Source organism: Oryza brachyantha, chromosome 2 (genome assembly GCF_000231095.2).
Source record: "Oryza brachyantha chromosome 2, ObraRS2, whole genome shotgun sequence".
Taxonomy (NCBI): domain Eukaryota; kingdom Viridiplantae; phylum Streptophyta; class Magnoliopsida; order Poales; family Poaceae; genus Oryza; species Oryza brachyantha.
The window spans coordinates 11,410,052-11,427,583 of record NC_023164.2 but is presented as its reverse complement, the minus strand read 5'-3'; the positions used below and the strand labels follow the sequence as shown (position 1 = coordinate 11,427,583).

Below are 17,532 nucleotides of genomic sequence, written 5' to 3'. Positions count from 1 at the left end.
CAGCTATACCGCATTGATGAAAATTAATGTTTTACATCAACCCCGCTACATAGAAAATTCTCTCTCCGGATTGATACGACGCTGCATGTTCTCGCATACATTTTACGGTGGAATTTTTTTTCTTTGGTAAATTACTCCATACATTACGGACTACGGAGTAGTAGGAATCAACTGTTTGTGGGCTAGCTGTTGCAGCAGATAGCGCTCGCATGCATGCAAATCTTACTGTGTGTGGGTTTAGATGCGCAAATCTAACTGTTACAGTCGTACTTACCGTTGCGCCAGACAAGCGCAGGCCAAAGAAAAGGTCATACGTGGTACAGTACTATATACAGTAACCCCCGTTCCATGCGTGATGCCTAATTATCTGCATCTACTTTTACTCGATCGGTCAGATTATTTTAATTCTATCCCACATGTATGTATATACGCTCCTTGTGTATATATATAATAATACGTGCATGCGTATTTACTTGCAGTGTATGTATGTATACCAGTAGTAGGTAGGTACGTACGTATAGCCAGATTGGAAAGGTGTGCAGCGGGGGTAGCGTATGCGAGCATGTGAAATTCCTAAATAATTGAGGGTACAGCCTTTTGCTGTCCTAGCTAGAAACAGTCGAGAAATTCAACCAAGCGTGCCAGCTTTTTCAAACGCTTATTTATCATTAATGTGGATGGGTTAGCTTAGCTTAGCTTGCGTGCTTTCTCCCAAAATGGATGGATGGATGTACGCCGCCCTTAATGGGGCGCGTGCGTCCGCGTGTGTGTCTAGCTAATCACGCCTGCAAATACTGCGAATATACTCGTACGCGTATAACACCTGCAGCTCATACGCTGTCCGGCGCCTCACCAGAACTGGTACCCCACCCCCACCCTTTTCTTTTCTATATATGCTGGCCACGCACGCCATTGACGACTACGTCCTTAATTTTCTCCCATTATAGACGCATGCCATATAAACGGTCCCTAACTCTACTAGTATTATGCATTCTCAGTAACAGTAGTAGTATCTCGCAAAATAATCAGTACCATTAGCACTAACCTGCCCAATATATAGGAGCTATAATATGCTCGATCACTAGCCCGACCATGCTAGCTAGCTAGCTAATTTTGCCCGATCACACGGTTGGTTAATGACAATGAATACAGCTTGATATGTGCTGACTTTGCTATAGTGATTTTTTTTCTAATAAATAAAGCGCGCGCAAAAAATGAACTGCTAGTATTGTTTTATGTAAATCTGGCGTTGAGCTCTTATATAGTTCGATCGAATTGTTTGGGGGTGATTAATTAACGATGAACTGTAAAACACGTAGGCAGGCGACGTGCTTGTTACTGTTACGGCTGGAGGTGCATACACGTACACGTATGAGGAGGTCGGGCAGGTAGCCGGAATGGAGCTTTTGTGGCTTTTATACGGCAGCAAATTTGCGCTGCCGGCGGGGGAACGAAAAGGGGGAGGAGGGGAGGGGGAGGTGGGAAAGGCTATGCAAGGGGAGGGAGGAGGGCGTGGGCTCTCACCCCCACGGCCTCTAGGGTCACCAACTATTCCACCGCAATAATTGTGGGAGAGAGAGTGAGGAAGAGAAGAGTGGTGGTGGTGATGGTCATGCATATAGTAGCCGAACACAAACACACTTGTACAATCCTCCCCCTTATTTTACATATAGGTCTTTGTACCATAAAGAACAGACTAGGCATTATACCGAGAGGCATTCCTCTTGTGGGAGTGGGCAGTCAACCCTGCCCCCAAAGACCAGACCCCAGGAAAAAAAATTAAAATAAAGAAAAGAAAAGGGTGTAGAGAGAGAGAGTAGTAGTACTAGTAGTAGATGATAGAGAGAGAAAGAGGGTGGCTCAGCCCTCCCCTCACAGCTCCCCTTCTTCTTCCATAAATTCCTAGGTTGCCCCTCCCCTGCTTTCTTCTTCTTCTTCAATCTCCATCCCCATCATCCATCTATCTATCCATCATCCATCAGACCAGACCCTTCCTCACTCCTGCCTACCGGCAGTAAGCCCCCAAGGCCCAAGCAGTGAGCTAGCTGCTGTGTGAGCCCCCTAAAATCTCTCTCTACTACACTCTCCCTTTCTCTATCCCCACACATTCCTCCACTCCATCTATCTAGTATATCTCCTCCTACTCACCAAAAAGTCTGGTTTTTCTTTTACAAGTTTTTGGGGTTTTCCTCATCACAACCACAAGCAGGGAGTTGCACAACCATCCAAAGTGAGGGGAGTGCAAGAATTGTGATATTTTTTTCCAGTTTTGTTTTTGGGCAAGTGTTGTGCAGTCGCTCGCTCACACTAGGCAGGGGCTGGGTGGCCTATAAAAACTAAATAAAATGGAGAAAAAAAGGAAAGAAGAAAAGATATATTAAGTAGTATTTGGTATTGGAAGAAGCCAAAGGCAGGGGAGGAGGAAGAGTCTTCTCCTGCTTCTGATCTCTCCTCCCTTCTCTTCTCAATTCATCCATCCCCTTTTGTCCCTATCAAACCCTTCCTTTTTTTTTTCTCTGTCTCTCTCTTTCTACCTTGGCATTGTTTTCTCGCAAATCTTGCTTTCTAAACCCCCAAAAACCTCCCGGAAAACAACCCACCCACCCCGCGCGTGGATGGACGGCCCGCGGCCGCCGCCGCCGCCCAATGCGCTGCGCCGATCGCGCCTGTTGCGCAGGACCACGCCGCCATCGTCGTCGTCGTCCGCCGCCGGGGGTCTCCGGCATTAGACCCCGGGCCGTTCAGAATTCCACGCCGCCACCGCAAACGCGGGATTGGAATAGCGGGTGGGCCGTCAGGGAGGAGGTTTTCTTTTGTGGTCGTTGCCGCTGGAGTTGATCGATCGATCGGTCGGTCGTCTCACGGGGCGATCGGTCGGCATGTCGACGGCCACCAAGGAGGAGGCGGCGGCGGCGGCGTCTGCGCCGGCGCCGGCAATGGGCAGCGAGGAGGCTGCGGCGCGGGCGGCGCAGAAGCGGTACGAGGGGCTCCTCACCGTGCGGGCCAAGGCGGTCAAGGGCAAGGGCGCCTGGTACTGGGCGCACCTGGAGCCGGTGCTCATCCCCGCCGCCGACACCGGGATGCCTCCCAAGGCCGTCAAGCTGCGCTGCGGCCTCTGCTCCGCCGTGTTCTCCGCGTCCAACCCATCACGTACGGCTTCGGAGCACCTTAAGCGCGGCACCTGCCCCAACTTCTCCGCGCCGCCACCGGGCGCCGCCGCGGCGTCCGGTTCTTCCGGTTCGCAGCATCAGCAGCAGGCGCAGCAAGCGGCTTTGCCGGCGTTGCCGCCACCGCCAAACTCCACGGCATCGTCGCCTATCCCCATCTCGTCCATTCCGCCATCGTCGCCGCGCAACCCGCACCACCACTCGCAGCCCCAACAGCAGCAGTCGCATCACCACCACCACCACCACCATCACTCCGGCAGCCGGAAGCGCCACTCGATGCCTCCGGCGTACACGGCCGCGGAGCCCGTGTCGCACCACCACCTCGTCGTCGTCGACCCGTCATCGGTTTACTCCCCGTCGCCGCCCGCCCTGCCGCCTCCACCGCAGTCGGCGGCGCTCGTGCTCTCCGGCGGCAAGGAGGATCTCGGCGCGTTGGCCATGCTGGAGGACAGCGTGAAGCGGCTCAAGTCGCCCAAGGCGTCGCCGGGGGCGATGCTGCCCAAGCCGCAGGCCGACGCGGCGCTTGCCCTGCTCGCCGATTGGTTCGTCGAGTCGTCGGGCGGCGTCTCGCTTTCGTCCGTCGCGCACCCGAAACTCCGGTCCTTCCTCCGCCACGTCGGCCTGCCGGACCTGCAGCGGACTGACCTCGCGGGGGCTCGGCTCGACGCCCGCTTCGCCGAGGCCCGGGCCGACGCCACCGCACGCGTCCGCGACGCGCTTTTTTTCCAGCTCGCCGCGGACGGGTGGCGGGAGCAGGTGGTCACTCTCTCTGTCAACCTCCCAAATGGCACGTCTGTTTTCCACCGCGCCGTGCCGGTCCCCGCCCTGGCGCCCTCCGACTACGCCGAGGAGGTGCTGCTCGACGCGGTGGCGTCCGTCTCCGCGTCTGGCTCCTCCAATGACCTGCACCATTGCGCGGGCATCGTCGCTGACCGGTTCAAGTCAAAGGCCCTTCGTGATCTCGAGAGCAAGCACCATTGGATGGTGAACCTGTCCTGCCAAATCCATGGCCTCACCCGGCTGGTTCGGGACTTCGCGCGGGAGCTCCCTCTCTTCCGCTCCGCCGCGGCTAAATCCACCAAGCTGGCCGCCTACTTCAATGCCAAGCCGACGGTGCGGTCCCTGCTGCACAAGCACCAAATCCACGAGCTCGGGCATGCGTCCCTCCTCCGTGTCGCGCATGTGCCATTCAACAGCAGCAGCGGCAGCGACTTCCGTGCGGCCTTCGAGATGCTGGAGGACGTCTTGACCTCTGCCCGCCCGCTCCAGCTCGCCGTCTTGGAGGAGTCCTACAAGCTGGTCTGCATCGACGATTCAGCTGCCAGGGAGATGGCGGAGATGGTGCAGAGCGGGTCGTTCTGGAATGAGGTTGAGGCCGTGCATCTGCTGGTGAAGCTGATCATGGACATGGTGAAAGAAATGGAGACTGACAGGCCTCTGGTTGGGCAATGCCTGCCTCTCTGGGAGGAGTTACGTGGCAAGGTTAGAGATTGGTGTGATAAATTCAACATTGATGAAGGTGCTGCCCTGAATGTGGTGGAGAAAAGGTTCAGGAAGAACTACCATCCGGCCTGGTCAGCGGCATTCATATTGGATCCTCTCTACCTGATCAAGGATGCCAGTGGGCGCTACCTCCCACCTTTCAAGTTCTTGACGCCTGATCAAGAGAAGGATGTGGACATGCTCATCACCAGGATGGTGTCGCGGGAGGAGGCACACATTGCAGTGATGGAGCTCATGAAATGGCGGACGGAAGGGCTGGACCCATTGTATGCGCAGGCGGTGCAGGTGCGGCAGCCTGACCCATCCACCGGGAAGATGAAGGTCGCGAACAAGCAAAGCAGCCGTCTCGTGTGGGAGACATGTCTGAGTGAGCTCAAGTCGCTCGGGAAGGTGGCGGTACGGCTCATCTTCCTGCATGCCACTGCTAGGGGGTTCAGGTGCTCACCGTCCATGGTGCGTTGGCTCTCTGCTCCAGGGAGTTTAGCTGGCGGCATTGATCGTGCGCACCGCCTAGTGTTTGTTGCTGCAAATTCCAAGCTGGAGAGGAGGGATTTCTCGAGTGATGAAGATAAGGATGCTGAGTTACTCACTGAAGGAGAGGATGATGTGCTAAACGAGCCTGGCACTTTGGAGCGCTCCTCAGTGTAACACCCTTATTTAATTGTTTCTTATTTCGTTTTTTTTTCACTCCTCTATTAGCCTTTTGTAGAATTTAATCCCTAGGAATTGCTAGATTTTCCCCCCTACATATTTTTTTGCCTCCTAGAATTTCTTCCTTGTGCCCATGCTGTTAATTCTTACTTCCTCACTCTAGATTTTGGTGGGGTGGGGAGTGGGGCATGAGATGGAGATATGCATCCTTTGTTCATCAAGTTTGGTTAAGAATGACTGTCTCTTGCCATACATGATTCCATGGGGCCATTGAACTTGCAGAGATTAATGGAAGTGTTTCTGTCAATATGTTCATAGTCGGTGGTACACCGAAAGCGGGAAGAATGTGTAACCATTTTGTTTTTTTGTGAAAATTAATAATATTGATATGCAGTTGAATGCAATCTTACTGGCTTCTCTGTATCTTTTATTGTTTTTGTTCACATTGCACAGCTACTTCTTTGAATACTTTGCTCTTGAACTTCTTTGAATACTGTGTCACTCCATTCACCAGTGAGCAGGCTGCGAACAAAAGCGTTATAACTATTTGTTTTGCCTGTGATTAACTCAGCACCAGGAACTCTTGCTACTCTGAGAGAGAAATGCATGCCTGATGCTAATTAATAATATATCATTGTTTTGGTTTCTTCTAACGCGCCTGGCCTTGTTTCTGGAGCATTGTGCATCATTGGAGCTTGGCAGCTTCTGTGTTCAGTGAACCTGTCATGACTCATGAAGGCGAGGCTCACTTCGCGAACAGCATCGGCCAAGAAGGTACATATCTTCTAGGATGTTCTTTCGGTTCTACTCCATAGCATTTGGCTTTTCAGCTGGACCTGCTATGCTGGAAGTTTAAACAGTAGCAGCAGCAGAACCAGCTCTAGCTCGGTGAGAGCCGTGCCAATTTTCACATTTTGCCTTTTCTCAGTCTTGCTCGTAGCATTTACTGTTTTCAGCAGAGTAGGCACAACGGCAATGCCACAATGGGCTTTTGCATTGCGTGATCATGTGAGATTATCATGAGCACCGTCGTTGTCGTCGTCGTCTTCCTGTTCCTTTGCCTTAGTCGTCGCCGAGCCGGCGATGATTGCGCCGGTTCACATGGCTTCATCTCGACGGTATCAGAAAGGCCCCGGTCCGGAGGCCGGATGAAAAGCCGGAGTTGAAGGTGCAGACACGGTAGGCTTTTTGCTCCTCCCCCATCCCCATGCCCATCACCACGACAGGGCCTTTGACAATCATGCCTTGCATCAAAACATGTCCTTTTAGTTTGCAGGGGTACAAGCTTGCCAAGGCAGTGATCGATTCCCTTTCCTATCATTGGGATGGGCACCTCGGTTGCTGCCTACCGGAGAGCTCGCCGTGCTTTCGGATCCGATCTGCCATGAGAGCTCACTCTCCTGCCCTTCTCGTCTATGTTTTGATGGAGAAAAGAGCATTTGATTGGAGCGGCAGGGACGTGTTCTTGGACAGGAGAAGAGGAAAGAAAAGCCTGTGTAATACAGGCTGTTCCTGCATCCGTACAAATTGATTTTTCACTCGTCTTCTCTGTTGCTCCTCCTGCTGCTCCCTTCTCTCCCCTGCTGCCCGAGCACATGCTTTACCTGACTAATCATTACAATTTGAGCTTTATTAGGCGTCGTCGCAGAGAACGGAGGAGGTGATTATTGGACATAATGCAGTCAGTATTCAGCAAGTGATGGTGAGTATCCGTGGTGTTGGAACATCTCCTTGTTTTTCCTTAATTTTCCTCCTGTGTCAGCACTGCTGGGGCTGTGTAGTTGTTGCTAAAGTAGTAGTAGTAGTAGTACAAACTATTGCTGGAATGGGTGTATTCTGCTTTTTCTCGGTCGCTTTTGCAACTTGGTGTACTATATTTTGTACACATCTTGTGTAGTAGTTGGGAATATGATGCTGTGAGGGCCGTTAAGACATGGCCTGGAGACAAAGCTTTGTTGTTGTTCTTCTCTTTGGGTCCTACTTAGGCCTCCCTTTCCCTCTCGTCTTAGACTAATAATCCAGCACTCTCCAATCAAGCCCTTATATGCCTTTTTTTTTTTCTCTCTCTCTCTCTGGTCAATAGAGAAATGGATGAGAAAAGGAGGCCAAGTATTTGGATCCTAGTTTGTTGCAAGTATAAACAAGGCAAGTGAACAACCCACATCACCAGATGGGAAAAGCAAGAGAGGCCCCTGAGCTGAAGTATCGAAACAAGGAAATTAGCACCTGTTTTGCTGTTGTGTTTAGAGGATGATAGCAACAAAAGAAAGCCGAGTCCATACAGAGGCAAGAAAGAAGGGGGCTTTGTAATGATGATGATTATGATACACCCACATGTTGCTCCTGGCTAATCCACCGCTGATGGTGCCATGTATGTAAATACCACAATGCAATGTGATGTAAAGCAGGGGCAGCTCTCTTTTTGTTGTTGTTGATGCAACAAGTGAGAGGGAGGTTTTTTTTGCTAAGAAAGGGGGAAACACCTGAGCGGGAATGCCTTTCTTTGTCTTGAGGCCGAGTGTTTTCTCCTCTCTCATGACGAGCTGTTGCTTTCTCTCTCTCTGTCCTCCCCTATCACCTTCTCTCTCTCTCTCGTCTCTCTCTGCGAGACACAGTGTGGTGAGGTGTGTGCCTGCGCGGAGACCCCACGGTGAGTGAGAGAGAGAGCAGTGCGTGTCACCCTCACCTCAGTCCTCTCACTTGGTTCAGCAAAGGTTCAGTCTGTGCGATGGATCGATGGATGGATGGATAGATAGATAGATAGTTTCATGGATGGCCTGTCGCCTTGAGCTCTTCATCATCTTTGCCCCCAAACCATGCACGGATCCAGGAGACGCGCTACTCACTCTTTCCCAGTCATGGTCTTTTTTTTTTCTTTTTTTGCTGGGAGGAGAAAATCTCTCTATATATCAACTTGCGTGTTGTGCGTCGACGACGGTGGCCGTGGCGCGGTGCGGGACAGCAAGACGTCGGTGCGATCGTACGTACATCGGCGGTGGAGCCGAGGGCGCCATGGATGCCGGGGGGGACGAGATGCTCTGGACATGCGCTAGAGTACAATGGGATTAGGCTTGTGAGCTATGGCTAGTGTGGTAGTTTAATGGGTACTTGTCGACGTAGAGTACGCCTATTCTTTTAATTGTGTACTTGGCGACGTAGCTAGGCAGTAGATAGCTAGCAACTTGCTCACAATAATGGAGGTGGTTATCTACAGTTGACAGCAAGTGTTCTGCCCTTTTTTCTTGACAGATATTCAATAATTCTCCTTTGGGGTTCGGATATGTATATGTATGTATATCCACATGACGAACGCAATGCTACAGGGCAAGGCAGGGCTGTCCAGTTTCCTGACTTGAACAAAAGCTACTGCCTTCTTTCATTACTATTTTTGTCAATTGTCATCCCAGAATGTCTGAAGATGTATTTTCATTTTTTACGTACTATAGCTCTCAACCAGTGCTTATCGATATTATTATGATTGTAATATCCTGGTCATTTTGAATTATAGGTCGTTCGGGTTAAAAGAAGGAAGAGTCTATATCAGTTACAGCGTGCTACTTATTAATTTCAAATTTCAGTTCTAAATAGTACTAAATAGATATTCGATGGGTACAATTTCGTATTTCTTAGTTTCGATTTTTTAATTATTATATGAAAATTTAAAAAGTCAAAACTGTTTTAGTCGATAGTTCCAATTGGTAGTTAATCAATGGCTAGATTTTTCTAGTTAATATAGGAGCTCCCTTCTAATGTTGAATTAGCATTCGTATATAGTTATACTAGAAAGAACGCTCAGCGTTGCTGCGCGTAATTATAAATGGACAATTTAGTTATTAGTGATTGTAACCATGAATTTATAATTAATATCTTTATTAGTTTTTTTAATAAAGATTGATGTGTTTTAGAATGTATGATTGTATCTATTGGGTGCATGGTTCGCCTGTACCACCACATTTTAATCCGTGGAGTTTTGCCATGAGGAATTAAAAATATATTAATCATATATGAAGCTAACCAAATATTTAATTTATGAATGAAATATGATCAAATTACAAATTATATACCATTGGGAGGGTCTTGATTTTATAAGAACAATGGTTCAAGAATTACTAAAAATGGATTTACATTTTAAAATACATGTTGAGACAATTATTCCCATACCTAGTTTAATGTATAACACCAATTTTATTTATTACTCCCTCCATTTTATAATATAAGATGTTTGAATTTATTTTGTTGCAATGTTTACCATTTGTTTTATTCAAAAATTGTGAAAATATCATTTATTTTACGTATAACTTACTTTATTATCAAAAGAACTTTAAGCACGACTTGATATTTTTTTATATTTGTACTAAATTTTTAATAAGACGAATGGTCAAATATTACAACCGAAAAAGTTAAACATCTTACCTTACGAAACGAAGGTAGTAATACATTTTTAGGTTTACTATTGCTTAACCATTGGATATTAATTTCTTCATAAATACAATTATTTATTAAGTAATGAATTTATTACCGTCGGGAAGGTTATGAACTTAGATAAATTTAGGTTCAAGTTTCACTCAAATCAGATTTAAAATGAATATGTTATGCTTATCCTAAGATTCAAGTTTGTATTAATTCTAACAATTTTGAAACCATACGGTGAACGCTGGTGCGGCGCAGCGACACGTGCGAGTGGCGCTGGCGACAATAGATCGGTAACACAATAGCATGGTGCGAGTGAGCTGAAAGGTTCCTGCCCGCGCGAGGGAGAAGAGAGAGCAGGTTGAGTGTAGCATCTATGCTTGGGTGAGCCATGAGCGTCTGGCCGTGAGCTGACAGGAAGCACATTTCCTCAGCAGCAAGCAGCGACATGTGGCACGTTCCTGGCCAATGAATCTGCCCAGCTTTCGTATTACAGAGATATGTTAAATAGAATTAATATGAGTACTTGCGTTCAATATCAGAAGTTCTCTATTATTACATTATCTATGTTTTTCAAATACATATAATTATTACGACAATTAAACACATGCATTGGAGACTGTTGACCTAAGATGAAAATAAGCTGACATAGTAGGACTAATACGATGGGCATTTTTTTTGCATTATTCATAAACATGTGCATGCACTTAAGAGATGTTATAAATTAAAACTGATAGAAAAAAAAGGTAGGAAGAGGAAAAATGTAGAAATCTAAGCAACATGTTATAATCCTACAAGAATTGAAAACATATGAAATAGAAAATGTACCTCTTTGATTGCACCACAGAAAAACTTGTAGCAAAGTGAAGTTTCCAAAAGGTCTAACCTCTTGCTTATTTCCCTATGGACTTGGCCGTAAGATTACAATCCTATGAAAAAAAATTCCCATCCTCTACGAATCAGAGACTCTTCATATGAATCAGAGGGGTCAAATTTTTTGGCAGGAATCTAATCCTTCGAAATCCCTCAAAAATTCCTTTGTTCCAAACAAGTCTTAAGAAATTGAATCGTCAAATTTTTTTTGCCATTCCTTCAGAGGGACACTAAGTACAGAAATGGGAAAAACATATGTCATGTGCTATCGATCTCATAAGATTATTTAAACACAGGAATTTGAAATATAATATGTCTTGTTTGGATGGTTCAAAGGAAAACTACATAGAAAATTGACGGATTCTGTAGAGAGTAGAGACAGAGAGACAAGTTGCATAAGGGCAGAGTATGCTTAAAACATCGTTGATGTCATCTCGATTATTTGATTCCTTCATACATATAAAAGCAATATGATACGTCAATTTATAGTGGAGTCTGTAAAATTTCACTGGTGTTATCTGACACTATGAAAACCCCTTGGCTTGCTCACAGCATAAAAGGAAAGAGGTTTGAGCTCACTATCTTGTTTCCTATAAAATTGATGTAGATAACTGAATCCATATGAATTTGGTGAGTTCAAATTCTTTGTTACAAATGACGTGCATAAAAATTTCCTATGAATTGCAATCTTTTATTTTACCTATAAAATCCTAATATCCAAAGGACCCTCAAATGCTTGTTGGTCACGACCGCTGAAGGGTGCCAGTCGGTTTGCAAAGGATGTTCATAGAAAATAATACTCCCTCAATTTCATAATATAAGACACAACTACCACTAATACATACCACTAACATAAAGACTAAAAAGTTTTAATCACCTTCTCGTTTAAATTACCTAGGTGTATGTATGCATGCATGCATGTAATGTGGTTGGATGTTTTGATGATAAAACTTTTTTACCATTTAAAATAAATCAAATTTAGAGAAAAATATGTAGTTGTGAATGCATGTTTGCATCCTCGACTTATATTATGGGATAGAAAAATAGTCGTCTTATATCATGTAACCTTTAATGTCTTAATTAGTAACGTAATTGCACCTGGATATAATATTGCTATGCATAACTATATCTCTTCTGCCTTTCCTTTTTCAAGGTAGAGCTGACATAAGATATACGTGGATGAATCGGGAACCAGTGTTTTTTATTTTTCATCCTAGTTCTAGAAAAATGAAATACTCCATACGTGGATCTATCTTTTGACTTTCTTCATATATTCACCTGACACAACGCATCAAAGAAAAAACAGGTAACGGCTCAACTGAACATTGACATGAGTATTTATTTTGTACCAAGCAGAGTATTTATTTTGTAGCTAAGCAGAAGCAGGTATCTCAACCATTTGTCTGTCTCTTTCGCCTCCAAAAGCACCTGGTGAATGATAGAAAATATATTAGCAGCTCACAAATAAAATAGAGTCTTGAGGAGGAGTATTACTCAAAGCAATATCCTAATCAAGCTCAGCCGCAGAATTGCACGCATTCATCTAGAATGGTTTACGACGCGCATGATGATGATCTGCCGCTGGTAAACAAAGCTAGGATCTCATTGATTTGAGCGCTGGCGTACCGAGGGCCTGCCTGCATGCATGGATGAATGCATTAGAGTATCTCTGGCGCATCAGCCCCGGTCAGTAAACTAATCCCTCCTGCTTACTTGAGTTGATTATTAAACTGAGCCATTGGGAAAGCATATATGGCCTTTTCTGCAACCAGGGAAGTTGATCAGAGTGACAGAGTTAAGGGTCGTAATAATCTATTCGGTGAAAAGAGCCGTGCTGTTGGAGCAAGTTGAATAGTACAGCCAATTGCTGGCTATAAATTGTTTATAACTAATTTAATAGCTAATTCATACAATAGTCATATACTACACAATTAATATCCGGCTGTACCTATCATATACAAATGGGTCTTGTAGTCCGTGCTACAGCTGGCTAGTAGTACAAATCAATAGCCTGCTGCTCTCTTATCATCTTAAAATATGCTTATAGTTGGCTTAGGGCATTCCTAACGCATAACATTAGATGTAGTTTCTAAAACTAGTACTAGACACTACTTTTCCAATGCAAACATCACTATTCCACACTTAAATTTAATGCTACTTATCTCACATGATATCTTGGATGTTGTGTAGAAACCATGTCTCATGCAAGACATGGTTTCATTCTCTTTTCTTATTTATTCACTTGCCACATCATCTTTCATCCTAGGTGACAACTTATTTAATGCTTTGAACATCATTCTAGTCATTGGGTTGAAAATACCCTTATAGTCTACTATTGTACCTGCTCTTACACGGAAGAGCATATTTGTAGAGAGAGGTTGGCTGCTACTCTGCCTTTGAGATTGAGATTTCATCATTGCTTCTGTTTATTTTAATCTCCTTGTGGGAAAGGGGGCGCATTCCATAAGAGGCATTGACAATGCCATATTCACAGCCTCATTTGAATGAATGAGTGAATGAATGACTGAATCTGAATGAATGCTTCTTTTATCCCATCATTTCCCCATCGTTGCAAAGGCAGTCAGCCGTGGAAAGGAAAGAAAAGGAAAAGAACAGAGAAAAAACAAAGAATGAAAAGATAGTACCACTGTCACGGTTTTGGCTGGCTGTGAGCATTCAAACCCTAATCAAGAGGGGCAGGATGAGGTAGTAATCAGTAATCGCCTTTTATTCCCCCGGTCAAAAGTGCAGATTTGGAGCTGGGCGGTGGCCCCCCACTGTCGGGAGCGGGCAGCGATTATTAGAAAAACGCAAGAAAACAGCATGCCAGGCATCTGAATCTTGATTAGTTAATGTAATCACATCCGAATCGATCCTTAGGCCGCAATCCGCGGCAGCATCGCTCAGCTGCACCAGGTCAGCTGACGATTGAGATCGTCGAGCCCTTTGAAAAGCGTGTTTTTCTCTCTTTTTTCTTTTCTAGAAAAAGAGCATGGACATATACGGCAGCTGCGAGTCCTGAATTGGATAAAACATCAGGTTTGTGGACAAGTGAGGATTCGTATGCATTCTTTTTCTTTTATGTCGGACTCCAATGTCTACCAGGGCTAAACGTACACAAGTCGAGTGTGCTTTGTTAATTATTTACTTATGCTGGTCATAAATATTTAACATTTCAAATAAGATTTAATCCTACTTTAGAACTTCCATCACCAATAATTCCTCAAATACTCAGTAAAAACACAATAATATCATAGGATCATAAGTATATTAGATTTCATAAATTTAATCTAATAAAATTTAATCGTTAAAAATTAGAAATAGACAGAATGTTGCCTTAAATGTTAAATATATATTTTTACAGGAGAGAGTATCTGCTTTTCTGCAGCATAAGTGATAATGCCTAGTATTTTGTATCTCCTGGAAATGAATTGTTGCATACGAAATCTTTGCAATCCAAATTAAAGAGGAATGGTATTAAAAGTTCGAATACTGTCGTGGGCTTGAACACCCAATTGTGAACTTTTGGCCCCTTTGAATCAACAGATTTGTGTGTAAATTTCGTAGTAGGATTTAAATTCTATAAGAATGTTTCTTATATAGCTATTCGAAACAAAGGATTATCCTCCAAAATTCCTAATTGAGAAATGACACAATACATATAGATTTTAAAGTAATGTTATCAAAATTTTTACATTTTGGAAAATTTTCATGGGTCTATCTGATCTCTGTTTTATAGTATACTCAAATGATTATTCTTATACTCTCTCCAAACTTTTTTATTTGACGTTGGCTAGTTTAAAAAGAACTTGCCAAGTCAAACATTTGCACATGGAGGGAGTATTTTCATGTGTGTTGCAATACTTTGTTTTACGCCGTATTCTTATTAAAATCTTATATTTTTATATTTCTCTTTTTTCGATGATATTTCCTCTGTTTTATATTATAAGACTTTTTGAATTTGTGTAGATTTATTCTTATACCAATTACCAATGTATATGTTTTGTATATGTGTCTAGATTTATTTGTATATATGTGTATCTAGACAATGCCAGAAAGTCTTATAATATAAAAATAAGTTATTATGTAGTATTCAATTATTGTAGACAGTACAGTTCCATTTATTTTCTTTTGAGAAACTGACAGTATCATTTCAAAATCACGTACACATCCTGTGGCTATGATTTAGCTGCGGCCTGTGGTACTTAAATTTGTAAAGCGTTACAGGCTTACAGCTCATCATGCTCCTCCATATGAAGTAGGGCCTCGCTGAACGCCAGTTCAGAGCTGCACGGACATGTCAGATAAAACTTCACAGCTCTGATTATTACCACTGACCTCGAGATGGGTATTTACAGGGGTAGTTAGGCGTAATCAGAGCTGTGTGCAGGTTTTGAACGATATGGGCGGTGAGCTGGTGGACGCGACAGAGCCAGCCAGCCAGGGAATCATAGAATGCATGAGCAGTAGAACAAACTATGGTAGCTCGTCAGGCGAACAATCGTAGGGGTGTGTGGGGGTGTTTCTCGTACACTTTGCGCCGCTTAAAAGATATATATAATCGTATAATGACCGGCTCAAAACTTGCTGATGCTGGGTACCTTGGGATACGGGAAGGGTTCAACCATATATGAAAACAAAACTTTCTGCTCCGTAAACTAGGACATACACAGATTGTTATCATACGACACGATGTGCAGAGAAAGATGGTACTATATAGCTAAACGACGATCTGATGCGCGTCAATGTGAAGATGGTACTAGATCCATATAGTTGATTGTTACAGTTCGATCTTCTCTTCCTCGCACATGTACATCAGAACGCAAGTCTACCGATCAACACGATAGTCTGGCAGTGCCTTGTATGGTCTCCCTATGTATCGTGTGTGGATGTGCTAGCGTCCGTGCATGGATAGGGTTTTGGTTCAAGAGGACTAGAGAATAACTAGGTTTTCACACGCCAAACCAGCCTCCTCATCCATGTATTTAAAAAACCCAAAACCATGCCTACAAGGCCCATACGAGTCTTATTCATATCCCTATCTGAAGTGAACTTGTATTGGATCAATATCCAACTCTCGTATTCTACCCCATTAAGTGTGCGTCCAATACGTGCATGAATACTCGGTTGAAACCCAAAACTCCTTTTCGGTCAACGTGACATCAATGCTCCTAGCAGAATATATTAACCCACCGAGTATCTATAAAGATTACATCAGCTGAACTATAGTGTATCTCTGTATTAATCCCTTTATCTCATGATATTAATTAAGCTCAAGGCTAGATATATATGTGTCATCCTTTCAACAGCTCAATCATTCTCTCGATCTTGTAGTAGATTACTTAACTTGTCAATGACCTTTGGCAAGGCCATGCACTTCTGTAATATATAACATCAAGGGGCCTAGATATATCTCTCCAATAAAGGGGCAAATTTTATCTGATTATTCTCATCACACTACATATTTAATGATATATCTGAATACTACTTTTATACCTACCTAGTCACGGTATAGCGTTTAGTAGTCCTTGTGCAATCCACTACACATGTTAAAGAACCATGATAAACTCAAGTCAAACAATTATATATCAATACTTAGTGAGAACACTGATGACACATCATATATAGCTCCTACAGTGTTTCACGTTGGATCTATCCAACATGATGTTCTTCAACATGTGTCCACATGATCAATTTCGTATCTTCATACCATTATCCATGAGACATGGTCATCAATCAATACATACACCGATCATCTAATCACTTTTGTTCAATGCATATGTGTTATTTAATCAGGTAACCATTGATGAAATAGTAACTTATCACGTAAAGAGTCTCGTAAATGAATCGTATATTCATTAATCAATAAAAAGTTATCTATCTCAAAAAATAATACATGATAAATATATAAACATAGTATGTGGTACAACCATCTGTATGGTTTCCTCTAAGGCATATCACTAACAGGGTATTCCCGTGCTTACAAAAATTTCACTAAAACTGATTTTCATACGTATATTACATTTAACCTTTTTTGTCAACAAATTTCACTCCTATGGAGAGTGGGTTTTTCACATGTGTGTGAACTTGAGTGGTTTTAAAAACCAAATAAAATCACACTATCCATTTTAAAATTAAGTATTAAAATTTAAAATTTAGCTTACAAACATAAGCGTAAATGAAATGATTGGAACCAATATCAATACTATAAATATTAAAATTCTAATGTTGTACAATGTTAAACAAGTTGGTTACCTTTGGAATTAGAGTTGCTCATATTAAATTAAGAGTCCGCATCGATTAAAAAATGCTAATTATTAATTTTGAATTTTACAATTGAATGAGTAATTACCCGATTGAGAGTCTAAAATTGTGTATGATAACATATTTACTAATTATTAATTTAAGAATTATATTAAATTAGATTGTATGATATTTCCTATTACATGATTAATTTAACATGGACTTTTAATACACCATATGTTCCAAAATGTAAGTATTTCTTGTCTTTGAATCTTATTTTTAAAATATAAGTATTTTTGACACTATTCATATTATTACTTGTCTCACCAATTACTTCTCATTCAAAATTATTTCTATTTTATCCTCACCTACTCTCCTACCCAACCACATTTCTCATTTATTGAACTATATATAGTCATTTCTTTTCGATCTTAATTCTGGCTAAAAATATTTATATTTTAGAAGAAATGTAGTATAATATATAGTCAGATAATAAAATCCATCAAATCATATATCTTTATGGTAAATATAGAAGCTTCATCGGTATACTTAATTAGCATAGGTATACATTAATATACGCATCATATGCTTGAAGGCCCGTCCCTAATATCGCAAGTCCCACTAAGCCGGACATAACTGGGAACCTTTTATATATTTCAACAAACTATAACACTTTTATGTCGCA

At 43.1% G+C, this 17,532-nt stretch overlaps 1 protein-coding gene and 1 long non-coding RNA gene across 2 annotated transcripts; one reads left to right on the top strand and one right to left on the bottom strand.

The window, feature by feature from the left end:
- Positions 1-2,377: 2,377 nt before the first annotated feature.
- On the top strand, positions 2,378-5,725 carry LOC102718061. The gene has a single exon (XM_040521347.1). It carries the CDS (start codon positions 2,880-2,882, stop codon positions 5,316-5,318), a length of 2,439 nt encoding a protein of 812 aa, XP_040377281.1. The 5' UTR covers positions 2,378-2,879; the 3' UTR covers positions 5,319-5,725.
- A 5,982-nt stretch (positions 5,726-11,707) lies between these two features.
- LOC107303646 lies at positions 11,708-13,349 on the bottom strand. Its single transcript, XR_001549595.1, has 3 exons — positions 13,250-13,349; positions 12,231-12,366; positions 11,708-12,032 (listed from the first exon to the last, which is right to left on the bottom strand). It is a non-coding gene; the product is annotated as an uncharacterized LOC107303646 (long non-coding RNA).
- Between the last annotated feature and the right edge of the window lie 4,183 nt (positions 13,350-17,532).

Bases quoted from the DNA above. Each gene is read 5' to 3' on its own strand.
- LOC102718061 (XM_040521347.1), top strand. From the start codon at position 2,880: ATGTCGACGGCCACCAAGGAGGAGGCGGCGGCGGCGGCGTCTGCGCCG.